This window comes from Adiantum capillus-veneris, chromosome 1 (genome assembly GCF_014529385.1).
Source record: "Adiantum capillus-veneris isolate H3 chromosome 1, ASM1452938v2, whole genome shotgun sequence".
Lineage (NCBI taxonomy): Eukaryota > Viridiplantae > Streptophyta > Polypodiopsida > Polypodiales > Pteridaceae > Adiantum > Adiantum capillus-veneris.
This window is the reverse complement of record NC_140931.1, coordinates 14779217-14794488: the sequence shown is the minus strand read 5'-3', so window position 1 is coordinate 14794488 and position 15272 is coordinate 14779217. Positions and strand designations below refer to the sequence as shown.

The 15272-nt window shown below is 51.0% G+C and overlaps 1 protein-coding gene across 1 annotated transcript in view; it reads left to right on the top strand.

Moving 5' to 3' along the window:
• Positions 1-14521, top strand: part of NSH3 (inosine-uridine preferring nucleoside hydrolase family protein) — a 110837-nt gene extending 96316 nt beyond the window's left edge. Inside the window, exons 4-11 of the mRNA XM_086514368.1 lie at positions 11298-11810; positions 11889-12170; positions 12247-12363; positions 12441-12638; positions 12718-12971; positions 13162-13357; positions 13445-13756; positions 13967-14521. Of these exons, the coding sequence (XP_086370494.1) occupies positions 11298-11810; positions 11889-12170; positions 12247-12363; positions 12441-12638; positions 12718-12971; positions 13162-13357; positions 13445-13756; positions 13967-14251 (2157 nt within the window). The 3' untranslated portion in view covers positions 14252-14521. The remainder of the gene's footprint in view (positions 1-11297; positions 11811-11888; positions 12171-12246; positions 12364-12440; positions 12639-12717; positions 12972-13161; positions 13358-13444; positions 13757-13966) is intronic.
• Positions 14522-15272: the final 751 nt, after the last annotated feature.

Sequence of the window (15272 nt, the reverse complement as noted above, 5' to 3'; positions counted from 1 at the left end):
GCGGTACGGAGGCCTTGGCTCTAATCATCCGGGATATCATAACTACCAAGGGTCTCTCCATGCTCCTCCAACTGTCATGATTCACCGATGGTCCCCAAACCTGGACCCCATAAAGCATAACTGAAGCAACCAAAGTATCAAAGAGCCATAGCTTTGTTCGTGGTTCTTGAAACTGAACCTGCGAACACATACTTTCTAGCCCTCCCAATGCCGGATAGGCTCTGGACAGTCTAGTCTCTACTGCTCTCCTCAGAGTAAACCTCAGTCCTGTGAATACCACCCCGAGGTATGTATATTCATCTGTGTACTCCACAGTATCCTGACCATATACGAGTGTAGGTGCCGATCTCTTGACCCACTGTGGTGTGGTGTTAAACACCATAACCTTGGTTTTACCAAGGTTCACAGACAATCCACTATCCTCTGCAAAGCTATGCAATGCATCCAGCTGTCTTTGCATGCCCTCTGGTGACTCTGATATCAACACAATATCATCAGCATATAATAATAAAGGGATCCATGTCCCTGCTAGCTGAGCGCCTCTGTCGCCCTCTCTGTCAATGTAGTCAGAGACCTCATCTACATACATACCAAAAAGTGTAGGGGACAAAGGACACCCCTGTTTCACTCCAATAGTGGAATGAACAATGTCAGAAATCCCCTCAAGAGTGCGTACCTGGCCAGTCACTAAGCCGTATAAAGCCATGATCCCCCATATGATCTGTGTGGGTACTCCCAACTTCAGTAGCCTATGCATCAATCTGGCCCTCGGCACTGTGTCAAATGATTTGCGGAAGTCCACAAAGCAACAATACATCCGTCTCATATCAAAATAGAATTTAGTGATTGTGTATAGACCCAACGACTAGGTTACTGAGCTCGCTACTGCTGTTCCCCCTACGCTGTACCATCGCCTCCCCCCCTTTGCCCCCCCCCCCCCCCCCGCGCTGCCCGCCTGCCCTCTCTGCCCCCCTTGCTGCCCTTCTTGTCCGCGCGTTGCCCCACCCCTGCTGTAGCAGCTCGCGACAGTGCCGCTGCTGCCGCCACTGCCGCCCCTGCCGCCGCTGCCATCCTCTGCCGACCCCCTGTTGCATCCGCTCCCACCATTGCCCCCGCCCGTTGCTGCTAGCGCTCCTGCATTAGCCGTCCCCACCCGTTGCCACCCCCCCCCGGGCCCGCCGCCTGCTCTTTTTTCCTCACAGTTGCATCCTGCATATCGGTACATACAGCATTAACTCCGTTTTGGGGCAATGCCTTGCGTGCCCAGTTGCAGATTCCGCCCGCCATCTTCTTCTTACACCTCAGCAGTAGACACAGATGGAGGCTCCAGCTTCGCCACAGAGGGACTCGTCTGAAGCCCCCTCGCCTGACCCCGCTGAGCCCACCATTCGACTTGCTCTTTTGCCGACAGAGCAAGCGAGCCTTGCCGCAGAGGTAGAGCGCTTGCAGGCGACTTCGGTCATCTGCAAGGTTCTCGGCACTCAACCTAGCAGAGGAGAGCTGCGAGACCTTCTCCAGGCCCGCCTTCTCGCAGAGGTGGGCAAGATCTTGGATGTCCAGATTCTCGGACGGGGTTACTACCAGATTGAGTTCGAGACTTCCGAGATGGCCTCCAAGGTCATTGCTATGAGTCCACTGGCCATCCGAGCATCACGTGCCCACTTTCGACAGTGGCGACATGGTTTTGACCCGACTTCGGATGTGCTAGTAGAGGAGGCAGAAATCCCCATCTCAGTCTGCTTTCCGGGTTTACGGAGGGAGTACCTTCCACTTCTCTCCAGGATTGGCTCCGCCATCGGGACAGTCCTGGAGACACCTCGTACGGCAGCATCAGTAGCTGCCAAGGCGGCTGGCATCCCTTCAGTTCGAGTTTTGGTCAGAGATACCCACACGCTCCCGAAGGTCATCCTTCTGCCTCGGGTGAGTGGGGGTTGGTTTTGACAGAGTGTGGAGTACTCGGGTCTCCCGAACCAGTGCTTCATTTGCAGACAGATGGGCCACCTAGCGAAGGCCTGTCCTCGGAGGAGACCACGACCCGCACCCCAGCCTCAGCCTCAACCTGCCAAGGCTGGGCGGCAGCCACAGCCAGCGACACAGAGCACAGATTCAGCGCCACCCTCCGAGCCTGGGGCTCCAGCGGAGGAGGGGTGGCAGCAGGCCCGTGGCCGTCGACGCCAGGGGCCACAGCGACAGCCTGGCACTCAGAGTGGCCCCCAGGTGCCTACTCAGCAGCAGTGGGTTCCCACGGGGAACCGCTTTGGGCCTCTTGAGCAGGAGGAGCCTCCTTCGCCAGCCTCCACCTACGCTTCACCCTCGCCAGCCGCTCCGCCTTCCGATCTCCCATCCTCCTCCTCATGCCCTCCCCCGTCCTCTGCTACCGCTCACCCCCCACCTCGCCCCCCACATGTCTCTGCCGCCCCACTCCGCTTCTCCTCTCCCCCGTCCCCCCCAGCCCCTTCTCCCCCTCCTCCTGCTTCAGTACCTCGGTCGGCTCAGGAGGCTGTACCCTTGCCGGCGGCTAGGAGATCTCTTGGCAGCGCCTTTGCCACGAGTCGCCTAGCGAGAGAGGGTCAGCCCTCCATGCGGCCCCCTCTGCAGATTCAGACATCTTCTCTTGCAGCTATCCCGCGTGGTTTGACGAGCATTGACCTCCGACGCCGCTGGGATTTCTTCGATTACGGGTTTACTCGTTTTCTTGGCGACTCCGCAGCAGACCACGAGGCAGCCTGCTTCAGAGTCCACGCTTTGTTCCTCGCCGCTAGGGGGACAGAGGCCTTGGACTCAGCAGTTGGTTTCTCCTTCCCCCTCTGTGGCAGGACTGAGACAGAGTGGTCCCTCGACTCAGTGGTGGGATGGTTGCATACATAGGTTCTCGAGTTCTCTCACCATATGGGAGAACTTGGCGTTACAGATTTGCTGCAGACGTTGTGGCCACTGGCCAAGTTTGAGGTGACACCCCCAGACTCAGCAGGATGTAGACACATTGTGGTGTACTTTTTTGCTGATACGCAGTGTTTGCCTTGCCATGTATTCATTCATGAGGACTCTTGGACAGAGGAGGTTGCTTTACGCACGGCTCGCTCTGCTTGGGCTTGGACCAGGCACTCACTGCAGTCTCGCCTATCTAGAGGACGCTCGGATGCGGATTACTCCCCATCCAAGCCTGCTTCGAAGATAGCTCGTCTTGCTGCTGCGGCAGCATCTGTTCTCTCTCGCTCCCCATGAGGATCGTCTCGTGGAACGTGCAGGGACTAGGTGGGCCCCAGTTTCAGCGACACCGGGGCCGATTGCGTCAGGAGCTTCAGCGTTGCCTTGTGGGAGGAGAGATTGATCTCCTTATGCTTCAGGAGCACCATTTGTCTGAGAGCCGCATTCGGCGATGTGGTCAGATTTTGCGTGGACGCTATGATACCTTTTGGTCAGCTGCTTTTGGGCCTGGAGGCATCCAGGGTGGGGTATGTATGACTATTGCGGACTCACTACAGCAAGCCATTGTGGGCAGAGGGATTATTGTACCAGGCAGGGCTCAGTGGATTACTATGCAGGTTCAGAGTAGCCTTGTGGGTTTCCTGAACATCTATGCGCCCAATGTGGCGAGTGCTCGTGCAGAGTTTTGGTCACAGATTGTTGAGTCTCTGCCACAGGTTGACCAGTGGTGTGTAGGAGGAGACTTCAACATGTTGGAGGACCCTTCTGACAGGATCGGAGGCAGCCATGCTACTGTGCATGGAGTTGAGTTAGCAGCTTGGGAGAGGTTTTGTATGACGCTGAGGGTCTCGGATACATGGCAGCATTCTGGCTTTGTGAGGCCTCCAGAGAGTCTTGCCTTCTCTAGATCGGACCGCAGAGTGGGAGGAGTGAATCTATCGCGCATAGATCGCTTCTACACTAGTGACCACTTCAGTGACTTGGGGGGATCAGTGGGCATCCTGGCAGGGACATCCTTCTCGGACCATGCACCAGTGATTCTCACAGTGGCAGATAGGCAGAGGAGTGGGAGCACGATGCTTCGCATCCCAGAGCAGGTCTTGTTGGACTCAGCACTCAGAGAGAGGGTCGAGGCTCTATGGACAGAAGGCATGGACAGCCAGGCTCCACCTGCAGACAGAGTGGCCTCAGGCCTAGCTCAGCTTAGCCACTTCTTTCTCCAGGAGTCTCTGGCTCGACGGGCTGCAGCGAGAGAGGAGGAGCAGCGTCTCAGACAAGGCATTGCTTCACTACAGAGGATGCAGGAGCAGCATCCAGACAGTCCATGGTTGGAGGAGCAGTTACAGCAGGCTCGACAGGAGCTTGCTTGCACAGAGGAGAGGCGCCATGAGTTTGCCTTTCATCGACAGGCATCTCAGTGGACTCAGGTGGGTGACAGGGTGACAGGTGGTTTTTTTGAGACAGTGGGACCTCGGCACTCGCATGCCAAGGTCAATCAGTTGAGGAGACCCGATGAGTCAGTTGTTTGTGAGCCTGAGGATATGCGTGCAGTCGCTACTGACTTTTACCGTGAGCTACTGTCGGCTGAGCCCGAGTCAGAGAGACAGGATGCATGCAGGGAGCAGGTTTGGGCACAGATGCCCTGTCTTGTGACTAAGGAGATGCGGCAGAGGCTAGAGTTACCTCTTCAGCTTGAGGAGCTGCACACGGCTCTTAGGGCCCTCCCTCGTGGTAGCTGTCCAGGTGAGGATGGGCTGACTCCCAGCTTCTTCTTGGAGTATTGGGACCTGCTTGGCCCAGATCTTTGTAGTGCCTTTCAGTACATTCTGCACACAGGAGTGATGCCGGATAGCATGAGTGAGGGCCTGATTTACCTCATTCCAAAGGAGGGTGGCTCCTTGGATGAGATTCGACAGTGGCGCCCCATCACCATTCTCAACTCAGCCTACAAAATTCTTGCCAAGGCTCTGAGTTTGAGGATTCAGCCACTTTTGGAGAGCCTTATACATGGGACTCAGACAGGTTTTGTCAAGGAACGCAGTATCCTTGACAACATCTTCACTTTTTGGGAGGCTTCTGCCCTTGCACGGCTCCGTGGGGAGGACCTTGTGATTCTTCTTCTCGATTTTGAGAAGGCATACGATAGAGTCGATTAGGACTTTCTAGAGGGCACGCTACGCAGGATGGGCTTCTCAGAGGCTTGGATCAGAGGGGTGTCAGCTTTGTACAGACAGGCTCACAGTCAGGTGCTTTTGGCAGGAGGTAGAGGTGAGCGCTTCATGCTCACACGATCGGTCAGACAGGGTTGTCCTCTTGCCCCCTTTCTCTTTCTGTTCTATGCGGAGGCGATGAGCAGATTTTTGGTGTCACAGCAGGTTGGTTTGAGGGGCTTAGCACTCCCTCTACGGGGAGATGAGCTTCTGGACGCTGAGTTTGCCGACGACTCAGCCTTGTACTTAGAGAGCCAGGAGGCCAATTTACACAGATGTGGGCAGGCTTTGGAGACCTTCTGCTGTGCATCGGGCGCACTGATCAACTGGAGAAAGACAATGGCTTTCTCGGTTGGTAGTGCTCCTGTGCCAGATTGAATGCCAGGAGAGGGTTTGAGGTGGATTCCTCCAGGGACTGCAGTTCGGTACTTGGGTTGTCAGGTTGGTTTGGATTTGTCCCCCGAGCAGCAGATTGCTCCTCTTCTCCTGTCCATCAGGAGAAAGCTGCTACATTGGAGCTCAGCCCGACTTTCGCTGGCTGGTAGAGTAGTAGTTGCCAACCAGGTGTTGTTGGCGACTATGTGGTACATCACTTCTTGCTGGATCTTCTCGAGTTCTTGCATCAGCCAGGTACAGAGGCTGATCAGGAACTTCCTTTGGTCAGGTCGCGACACTCAGATTGCCCGAGCCAAGGTGGCTTGGTCGGTCATCACACTTCCTTGTTCTCAGGGAGGGCTTGGGATCATTGATCCAGCACAGCAGAGCAGAGCCCTTCTTGGGAAGTTCGTCGTCAGAGGACTTCTTCCCGGCGAGGAGCCCTGGAAGGAGTTCTTGTTGCAGAGGCTTCGTGCCAGGGTGCCTCAGTCAGGAGGCCCTTGGCAACCTTCGACCAGATGGATCTTTACAGAGTTGCGTTGAGTTGGTTTGAGCAGGAGACTGGAGGACCGATTTGCTGTGAGTCTGCTTCGTTCTTGGGAGCTATTACGTCGTGGCCTAGAGCAGAGACAGCCGACGTGCACGGAGGAGCGCCTACGGCAGCCCCTCGTCTGGAACCCCATGGTTAGCACTCAGCGAGGCCACTTGGTTGGGAGTAGGCCTCATGTTTCTTGGGGTCCCATGGCAGCAGGTCCAGCGCGCTCTCTAGGTGACTGGCTAGAGTTCACAGGTTTGTCAGAGGAGGTGCAGGTTGTCCAGCTACAGGGCATGAGAGGGGTTCAGAGCATGTGTCAGGACATCTCAGAGTCAGTTCCAGCTGACTGGCTCACGCCTCTCGATCCAATAGCACCCCGGTGGATGGGAGCCTTCACACGACTGGAGGTTCTCATTTCAGTCAGGACTTGCTCAGAGACTGTCCCAGCCCTGTTCTTCGAGCTTCAGGGTGGGGGACGACTACAGAGAGTTGCAGTAGAGGCCCCGCAGGTAGCAGAGTGTTGTTTCCAGAGGATCCGAGTTGTGGGCATCTGTGGGAGGACTTGCGTCATAGACCCTGACCCAGCAGCTCTTGAGACAGGACACTGGAGGCCATGGGCTTGGGAGTGTTGTCCACTGGCACGAGTACAGTGGGATCCTGGTGAGTGGCTATGGAGGGACCCATTCTCTTCTGCAGACCGCCCAGGAGTCCCTTTCTTTCAGTACACCGTTCGGCTTGGACGTCATATACTTGCAGCACAGAGTGAGGCCCGCCCCGCTGCAGCACGTCATTGGCAGGAGGAGGGTCTCACAGTTGAGTTCTTGGCAGCTTTTTGGCAGAGGCTGTGGGAATCCAGATAGCCGAGGCGTGTCACCTTGTTCCAATGGTTGGTTGCACACAGAGCCACAGCAGTAGGGAGCTGGCTTGTACATAGTGGTCTCTCGGCCGCATGTACAGCCTGTGACCAGTTGGTGGAGAGTCAGCGTCACTGTCTTTGGGACTGTCCCCCGGCCCAGCAGGTGTGGCTACGAGTTCTTCGGCTGATGCCTGCCCTCTCCACGGCTCGACAGTACACTTGGGGGGCAGCGGCTTGGTCCACCCTCACGGGCCCGGCACTTCAGTTTGAGCTATCTTCCACCAGCAAGATGATAGTGATACAGGGGGGTCGACCTACACTCCAGCCTGCTACAGACCTTACTCCACAGGAGTGGAGCAGTGAGAGAGCGGAGTGTTGGGAGCTCATCAGCGGCCTAGCTCTCTGGTTCATCTGGCGGGCCCGTTGTTTCCGCATCTTTGAGGCTCGCCTTGTACCACCAGCAGAGACTGTTCGTGACTTTTGGCTAGAGCTGATCCATACTCTCAGAGGACAGCTTGAGGGACTACAGGGCAGCTCCGACCGCATGCGGGAGCGCCGCGAGGCTTTCCTTCGACTCTGGCGCCTTGGGCCGTTCTACTCCATGGTCCAGGGGGTGCTCAGATGGCACTACTGTCCACCTGTGTGGCTTTTCCCTCCTCCCATCTCTTGATTTAGCCCCATTGTACATATGCTGTTTTTTCATTGGGAGAGTCTCCCCACCATGCTTGTTGTAGCCCTCTCTTGCAGAGGTGGATGTAGCCCTATGGGCAGTTTTCATTAACTAATAGAAGGATCTTTTTCTCAAAACAATACATCCGTCTTCCATGTGCCCGACCCTCCTCAATAATGGCTCTGAGTGTAAGAATATGGTCCAAAGTGGAGAAACCCCTCCTAAATCTAGCCTGTCCTGCAGCTCGTATGCCCTCATTTTCTGCCCATTTACTCAGTTGCTGTTCAAGAATGGATGCATACAACGGTGCCAATGTGTGCCCTATCATAATAGTACGGTAGTTCCTTGGCACCGTGGGGTCCCTTGCCTTGAAGAGAGGTACAATAGTAGATAATCTCCAAGACTCGGGTAGTCCCTCACACATGACACGGTTAAACAACCGCGCAAGAACCTCTGACAGTAAATCTCTAGCATGTATCAAGTGCTCTGCCACCAAACCCTCATGATCATATGCTCTCCTAGTCCTCATCCTATCAATGGCGTTCTTCACCATCTCAGTGGCAAAGAAGGTACTAGTGGCTGGGCATGGCTCTACAGGGTCTGGTAATGGTGGTTGCCCAGGTACTGTATATAATGATGCTGCATACTGACCCCAAATCTCGAGAGAAGTAATCACTGGAGGAGGTGAGTGTTCATGGAAGAGACGCCGGGCCTCACCTGAATCTCGACTCAAAAAGAGCTGATACAAATCACGTTCCATCTGGGCTAAAAAGGCCCGCTTCTTCCGTCGCACTAAACGTCGAAGGGCAATCTGAGACTGTCTATATGTAATGTCTCCAAGTATAAGCTTGCTCTGAATCTGAACTCTCATCTCTCTGCACTCCTCATCATACCAACTATTCTGAGGCATGTTCCCAGAACGTTCGTCTTCTCTGATCTGGTTGAGTGTGTGGGTATGCCTCTGCTGCTGCCCCATGCAAGATCTCCGTCAATAGAGTGGTGATGTCCTCCACTGTATATACAGGCTCGGCTGTCCACATCCGCCTGTAAATCTCCTCCACATAGACTGAGTCCGTCTCTGGTGTAAAAGTATATCGTGTGTGTGCAATCCTCCGTGTTGTCTGAAAGGCGCTATACTAGAAAGAGACCGAAAAAGTCAGGAGAGCATGGTCCACTGCTACTCCAACAGGTCTAGGTCCCACACTGAGATCCTGAATACTAGAGATGAAGCTCGGTGAAGTCATGACATAGTCCACTGTATTGGCCCCATGTCTGTGTGGAAAGCATGTGAATCCCCTAGACAAAGGAAAAATCTCTATGCCATTAAGTATGGCCAAACCATGCGTAGTCGTCATCTCCATGAGATATCTCCCATACTCTGTGTGCTCTTTGTCCTGTGAGTGTCTGTCAAGCTCCATCTCCGATATATCCATCTCTCTAAGCATCTCCTCCGAGGTATCATAAAATACCGTTTGGGAGTTGGCCGTCCTGGCATTAAAGTCTCCCAAGAGAATGATATCTCCATCTCTAGAAAACTCCCATATGCCATCATCAAGTATAGAGAAAGGGGATTGCCCTCTAGGTGAGGTATAGACTGATGTGTTAGGGGGAAAGTAGCACACAACAATGTATAAGAATCTGCCCGTCTCAGCTCTCAGTCTCACCCACATGTATCTCGCCTGGTCATCTCTCCGGACAATCTGTAATAGCAGCTACAACTCCTCCCTGAATAAGACTGCTACCCCTCCTGAACCTTGACTCCCATGCTGGGATCTAGTGTCTAGCCGACAAGCCGTCTCCCATGAATAACCAGCATCAACTGTCGATATTTCTGATGTGTCTCTGAGTAAAAGACAATGTCTCTATCTCTGAAGCTATCCTCAAAGGCACCCACATCCAGCCTATATGATCCATTACAATTCCATGCCGCCATCCGGAGTGTGGTCCCATACGTCTCGCACCGTCATGTTGTGCGTATTTCCAAAACCACTACTTTCCCTCCTCTATAAAAGGCAATTTTTCCCTTCTCCCTTGCTGCTTTGATCTCTGGCATCAACTCTTGCATATGTGCTATTTGTGCTAAAGTAAGGTCATCCCCCATAAATATCCCAGTTTTCTTAAGTACTGGTCTCTTCTTCAGGAATTCCTTCCTTGTTTCCAAAGTCAGGAAAAGCAATAAGTGCTTTCTCTTTGACGTTTCCCTTCTCATCTACTCCCTTCTTTCCTACTCTCCAAGCACTTGTGTGTATAGGTTCCGGGATGCCCATTCGTTTCAAGAGTTCCTTCACTTCTTCTACATTTTCGGTGTCTTTGATACCAGTAATATGCACATGGAGGGCTCTATTCCTCCTCTTCTGTTCCTCCTCAATGGTCATATTGATGATGGTAGAAGTCTGTGCGGCTTCTGGCATCCGGGCCTTCCCTTTCTTTGCACCTTCAATCCATTTTTCTGCTTCGTCAACCTTCTCCTGCGTTTTAAAAAGGCGCTCCGCCCATGAGGAAGCCTCTTTCGAGTTTTGTTCCTCCCCTTCGCGCAGAGTTTTCACCTGCTCCTTAATTTCTTCGAGATCCTTTAGCGTCGAGGGCTGATTTCCCCCCTCCATTTTGGGCATAATTTTGCAAGCTGCAAGTCCCCCTTTAAGCTCTTCAATCACTGCATCCTTTTCCTTCATGCACTTTTCCACATTGGTTCTCCAAGATTCAAAGCTTGCAATTGCCTCATCCAACTTTTTCTGCATAATACATTCCATTACATTCACTTCTGCCCGCATTAGAGCTTGCATCTCCCCTTTCACAGATAGATACATCTCATCATGCTTACCAAGCATCGCTTTATCCAATTCTTTTCTCATATCTGCACACATAGAATTCTTATAACTCTCTGCGTTTGCGTACATCTCTTTCCTGATGTCATCTCTCATAAAGCTGAGCTCCGATTTAATCATCACTTGAACCCTCTCCATCATTGAAACATCTTGGACTCTGACGGTTTACCTTGCCTGTAGAGAGCTTGGCGAGAGTATACTATCTCTGTTCCTCCGCTTGAATGTCGCTTTCATTTTTTGTGGGGTGGTGAAGCCACTTGCATCACCATCCTTGACTGGTTGGTCCATCCGAGAGAGAAGAACAGAGCAAGCATTGAGTCAAGGCCCTCACCAGCTGCCACCACTGGTGTTGATATGACAGAGCAATGTAAGTTGCTGCAGTCTCGCCCTCGTCACCAAGCCCTCGTCCTCGCCCTGGCTGGCTGCCCTCATCCTCGCCTTCGCCCTGGCTGGCTCGCCCTCGCCCTTGGCTGGCTCTTCTCGCCCTCGCCCTGACTGGATCGCCTTCGCCCTTGGCTGGCTCTACTCGCCCTCACCCTTGCTGGCTCGCCCTCGCCCCTCGCCCTGGCTAGCTCGCCCTCTCGCGCTTGGCTGGCTCTTCTCCCCCTCGCCCCTCGCCCTGGCTAGCTCGCCCTCTCGCGCTTGGCTGGCTCTTCTCCCCCTCGCCCTTGCTGGCTCGCCCTAGCCCTAGAGAGAGAGAGAGAGAGAGAGAGAGAGAGAGAGAGAGAGAGAGAGAGAGAGAGAGAGAGAGAGAGAGAGAAATGAAATGAAATATTTTTATTTACGTCTGCAAAAGGCATAAGACCTATGAGACCAAAATACATCATCTTCAAATGATCCAAATTTCCAGTACAGAAAACACAAATGGCTAAGAAATAGGTGGTGTTGTTCTCTGTAGGGAAAAAGACACTACGAGCCCCTAAAGCAGCCAACAGCACAGGCAGTCATGTTGGAAGTACTTTCACGGGGCCGCACAACGGTCATCCTCATTGGATCCCATACAAATTTCGCGACCTTGTTAATGACACATCCAGAAGTCAAAAAAATTGTGGACAGAATATTTATCATGGGTGGCGGTGTTAAATCGAGGAACCCCACAGGCTGCTGCCCAGATGGGCCTCCCAGCACATGTGTACCCACACAGTGTGGAAACCGTGGAAATCTGTTTGATGCATATGACACTAATCCCTGGGCAGAGTTCAACATCTTTACAGATCCCTTTGCAGCTTATCAGGTCGTTCATTCAGGACTTCCCATAACCCTTGTTCCTCTTGATGCAACAAATACAATTCCCCTAACTGCAGAATTTTTCAATAAGTTGAAGGATAACCAAATCACATATGAAGCCCAGTTCGTCTACCAAGTGGTAGACATGACTAAAGAAACATGGTTCAATGATAATTTCAACAAAGTAAGTACCTTCTTCACGCACTTGCAACCTGAAAGCTGAGAACAGACAGATGCTAACTGATTGTTGTAAGCTTCTCAGGAATATTTTCTTTGGGACTCCTTCACATCTGGTGTGGCAGTCTCGAGCATTCTTACCAACTATAGCATTACAAAAAATAAGTACTGTGTGTTGGGATACAGGAAGGTTACTGTGGTAACGTCTAATGCACCCTATGGAGTTCAAGATGGCAGCAACCCAAGTTTTGATGACAGAGCTGTACCAAGATTCCGCTTGCAAAATGGTAGTGTACATAGTGGGCATGTCCAGACCGGGCTACAGGACTCATTTTGCTTGAACCCCAGCAGAAAGGAAAAATGTCAGGTTTGCTTTCTGGGCTCACATCAAAAACGGATATTATGAAGTGCATTTACTTAAAACAATTGATTATGGATAACAGGATGGTTACACTAAGGAGAGCTCTGAAGGTGTAAGGATACAAGTTGGTACCAGCGCAAAATTTCCCAGCCCAAGCTCAAATGAAAGTTTGTTCTTCTTTCAAACCAGTTTCATTGAAGTGAGTGAGCGGTTTTTCTCGCTATAAGGTTTTGTGTGGGGTTATTTTGTATTCATGTGTTTTTAATGGTGATCCAGAGTTTAAATGATCCAAAACACACAGGACTTTACAACTTTGAGACACAATATCCATGTTATAAAGAAGTTCTTTACAAAGCCAAAGAGCTTGACAATAATGCTGGGACTCCAATCATTTTTGATATGGATATAAGTCCGGGGGATATCATTACCCTGTTGTACCTACTGAAGCTGCCAAGGAACATTTTGGATTTAAAGGTTAGACTCTTTGAAAATTTCCATTATCAAAATTGCCACCCCTGATTGTTTCCCTGAAAGTGTAATTTACCATTACCAGGGTATCACCGTATCTGCAACTGGATGGTCAAGTGCTGCTACAATTGATCTTGTCTACGACATCCTTCATATGATGGGGCGCGATGAAATCCCTGTGGGATTAGGGGAGCTTTTTTCCATTGGACAAGCCTATCCTCCATTGAATACCACAGGAAATTGCAAATACAGGCAGTGGATTCCCAATGGCGCTGGTGGATTTATTGATTCTGATACCTTATTTGGTTTGGCAAGGGAACTCCCTCGCAGTCCAAGAAGGTGAAAGAGCATGCAACGGGGGAGAGGAATATCCCTCTTCTCATTAGCAAACATGTTATAACTGTCCTACATAGTCAGCAATCTTGGTGAAAGTGTTTGTGTATCCAGTAATTGGTTGTCAAGTTCAGAACTTTCAAGCCTGCAAAGGTTTATATAGAATTTGGTTTGAACCTACCAGCATCTCTTCCAGGTACACAGCTGAAAATTCTGCAGTATTTGGGGCACCAAGAGACACCAACCATCCGGAGCGTCGGCAGCCAAAAGCACAAGAGGTGATTGAGCAAACATTACAGCAACATAGCAGGGTGTCTTTTCTTACGGGTGGACCGCTTACAAACATAGCAACGTTTCTTGCTTCGAAGTCGAGCCTTCAAAGCATGGTCAAGGTGAAACTTAGCTTTAGCTTTTGTGAGGTGATTGTCATGAAAGGGTCTCCCAGCACTTTTTTTAACTCCTCTCCATGATTTCTACAGGAGATTTTCATTGCAGGTGGCTCTATCAATCACTCAAACAAGTCCATTGATATGGGGAATGTTTATACTCTATCTACAAACAAAAGATCTGAATTCAATTTCTTCTTGGACCCACAGGCAGCTAAGAAAACTTTGGAGTCGCATTTTGAGATTTTCCTATTCCCCTTGGATGCTCTTGGCTGCAGTAGCCTTGTTAAGAGCATCATAAACCTCCTGGACATCCAAAAAGAGACCCCAGAAGCACGGTTTGTGCACAAATTACTGCTTGTGGTGCAAGACCTTGAGAAGCAAAATAACAGATACTCCCACACGGTATGCCCCCTGTGCTACATATTGCTATAGTTATCTGTTGTGTAAATGGCACAATCATCGCAGCATTTGTTGGCACCCCCCTCTATCATTGAGCTGGGAGAAGTGCATGCAATTGCGTTTGCTTTTGAGACACAGAAAACTATGCCTTGGGTTCAATTTTATACCTGTGGAAATTGGTTGGATAATGTAGGTCTTTCTTGGTATGTGTAGGCCAAGCTCATGGAGGAGGTGGTGGCTGCGGTAGCGCTGGCTGAGGCATCCAAGTTCAGAGGGAACCTGAAGCAAGCGCAGATAGTGGTGGAGGCAACAGGCAATTTGGCCATAGATGGATGGACCAGGGTTGTGGACAAAGGCGGCAAGAAAGTGCATTATATGAGCAACATGGCCACTGAGCCCCTGGCCTCCAGCATTGCCCATGCTCTCAATAGCCCCTTTAACACTGCTGTGCTTGCCAGTTTTGATGAGCAAGTCAATTCTTGGACTTCCGGTTGTTAACATGCACTACCCCTAATGTTGCACAGCCAAATGTGCATGCATAGCCCCATGCATGCCCATACGATCTCCCACACGCGATATGGATTTCTTCTGCAAGAGCTGAAGACTTCCATTCTTTTCACTCTTAATTGGCCTTGAAGCCCATGCAATTCTATACAATCATCATCTGATAGGTTCTATTTGAGAAACAAAGTTATATTCTCATGGGGCCAGTGGGAAACCCACATGTGATATTCTCATGCTAAGATGACCAAAGATTTTTAGAAACTTAAAGACAAAATGAACAGGTAAAGAAAAAAAATGGAAAGCCCCATAAAAGTCCCACTTCCTCCTAGCAACACAAAACATTTCAGGAAGATAAAATCCATTATAATCCTACAGCATTGGAGAATGAATGTAAGACGGCCATTTATGAGCTTTTTTTAGACTTTGGCGAAATGGATGACGATATTGCAGCTCCAAATGCCTTTAGCAACGACACCTGACCATGGCAATAAGACAGTTTTAAGCAAAGCAACCACAGTTCTTTCCAAGCTCCCTCTTGTAAGGGTGTTACCATATACATGTGGTAGTGATGTGTCTGAACACACTCTGACCGCTGGGGCATTTTTCCCCTCTTTAGGAGGTTTTTTCCCCGTACATTGTATATACGCCCATCACTCTAGGGCTATCTATCTTTCCATTGCACACTAAGTAACACACTCTCTATTGTGTGCCTTGAGCTTCCTTCGTCTTCTCCAAGCTGTGTGTTTCTCTGCAACCCTAATTCCAACAATTGGTATCAAAGCAAGTCACGTCCTCCCGGGCTTAGTCGTCAGCTGCTCCAGCACACGCCTGCTCACTTTCTCCGATTTCAGTGAGCTTTGGCGAGCATTCGCAGGTCGACAAAAAATTTGGGTAAGCTCGAAGAGCTTGGTTTGCTCAGAATTTTGATTTGGGCTCAATTCGGCCTCCGTTTCCACTACAGGCAGTACTGCACAAGCTATTTCGTCATTTTGTGCAGAATTTTTGTCAGTGTCGT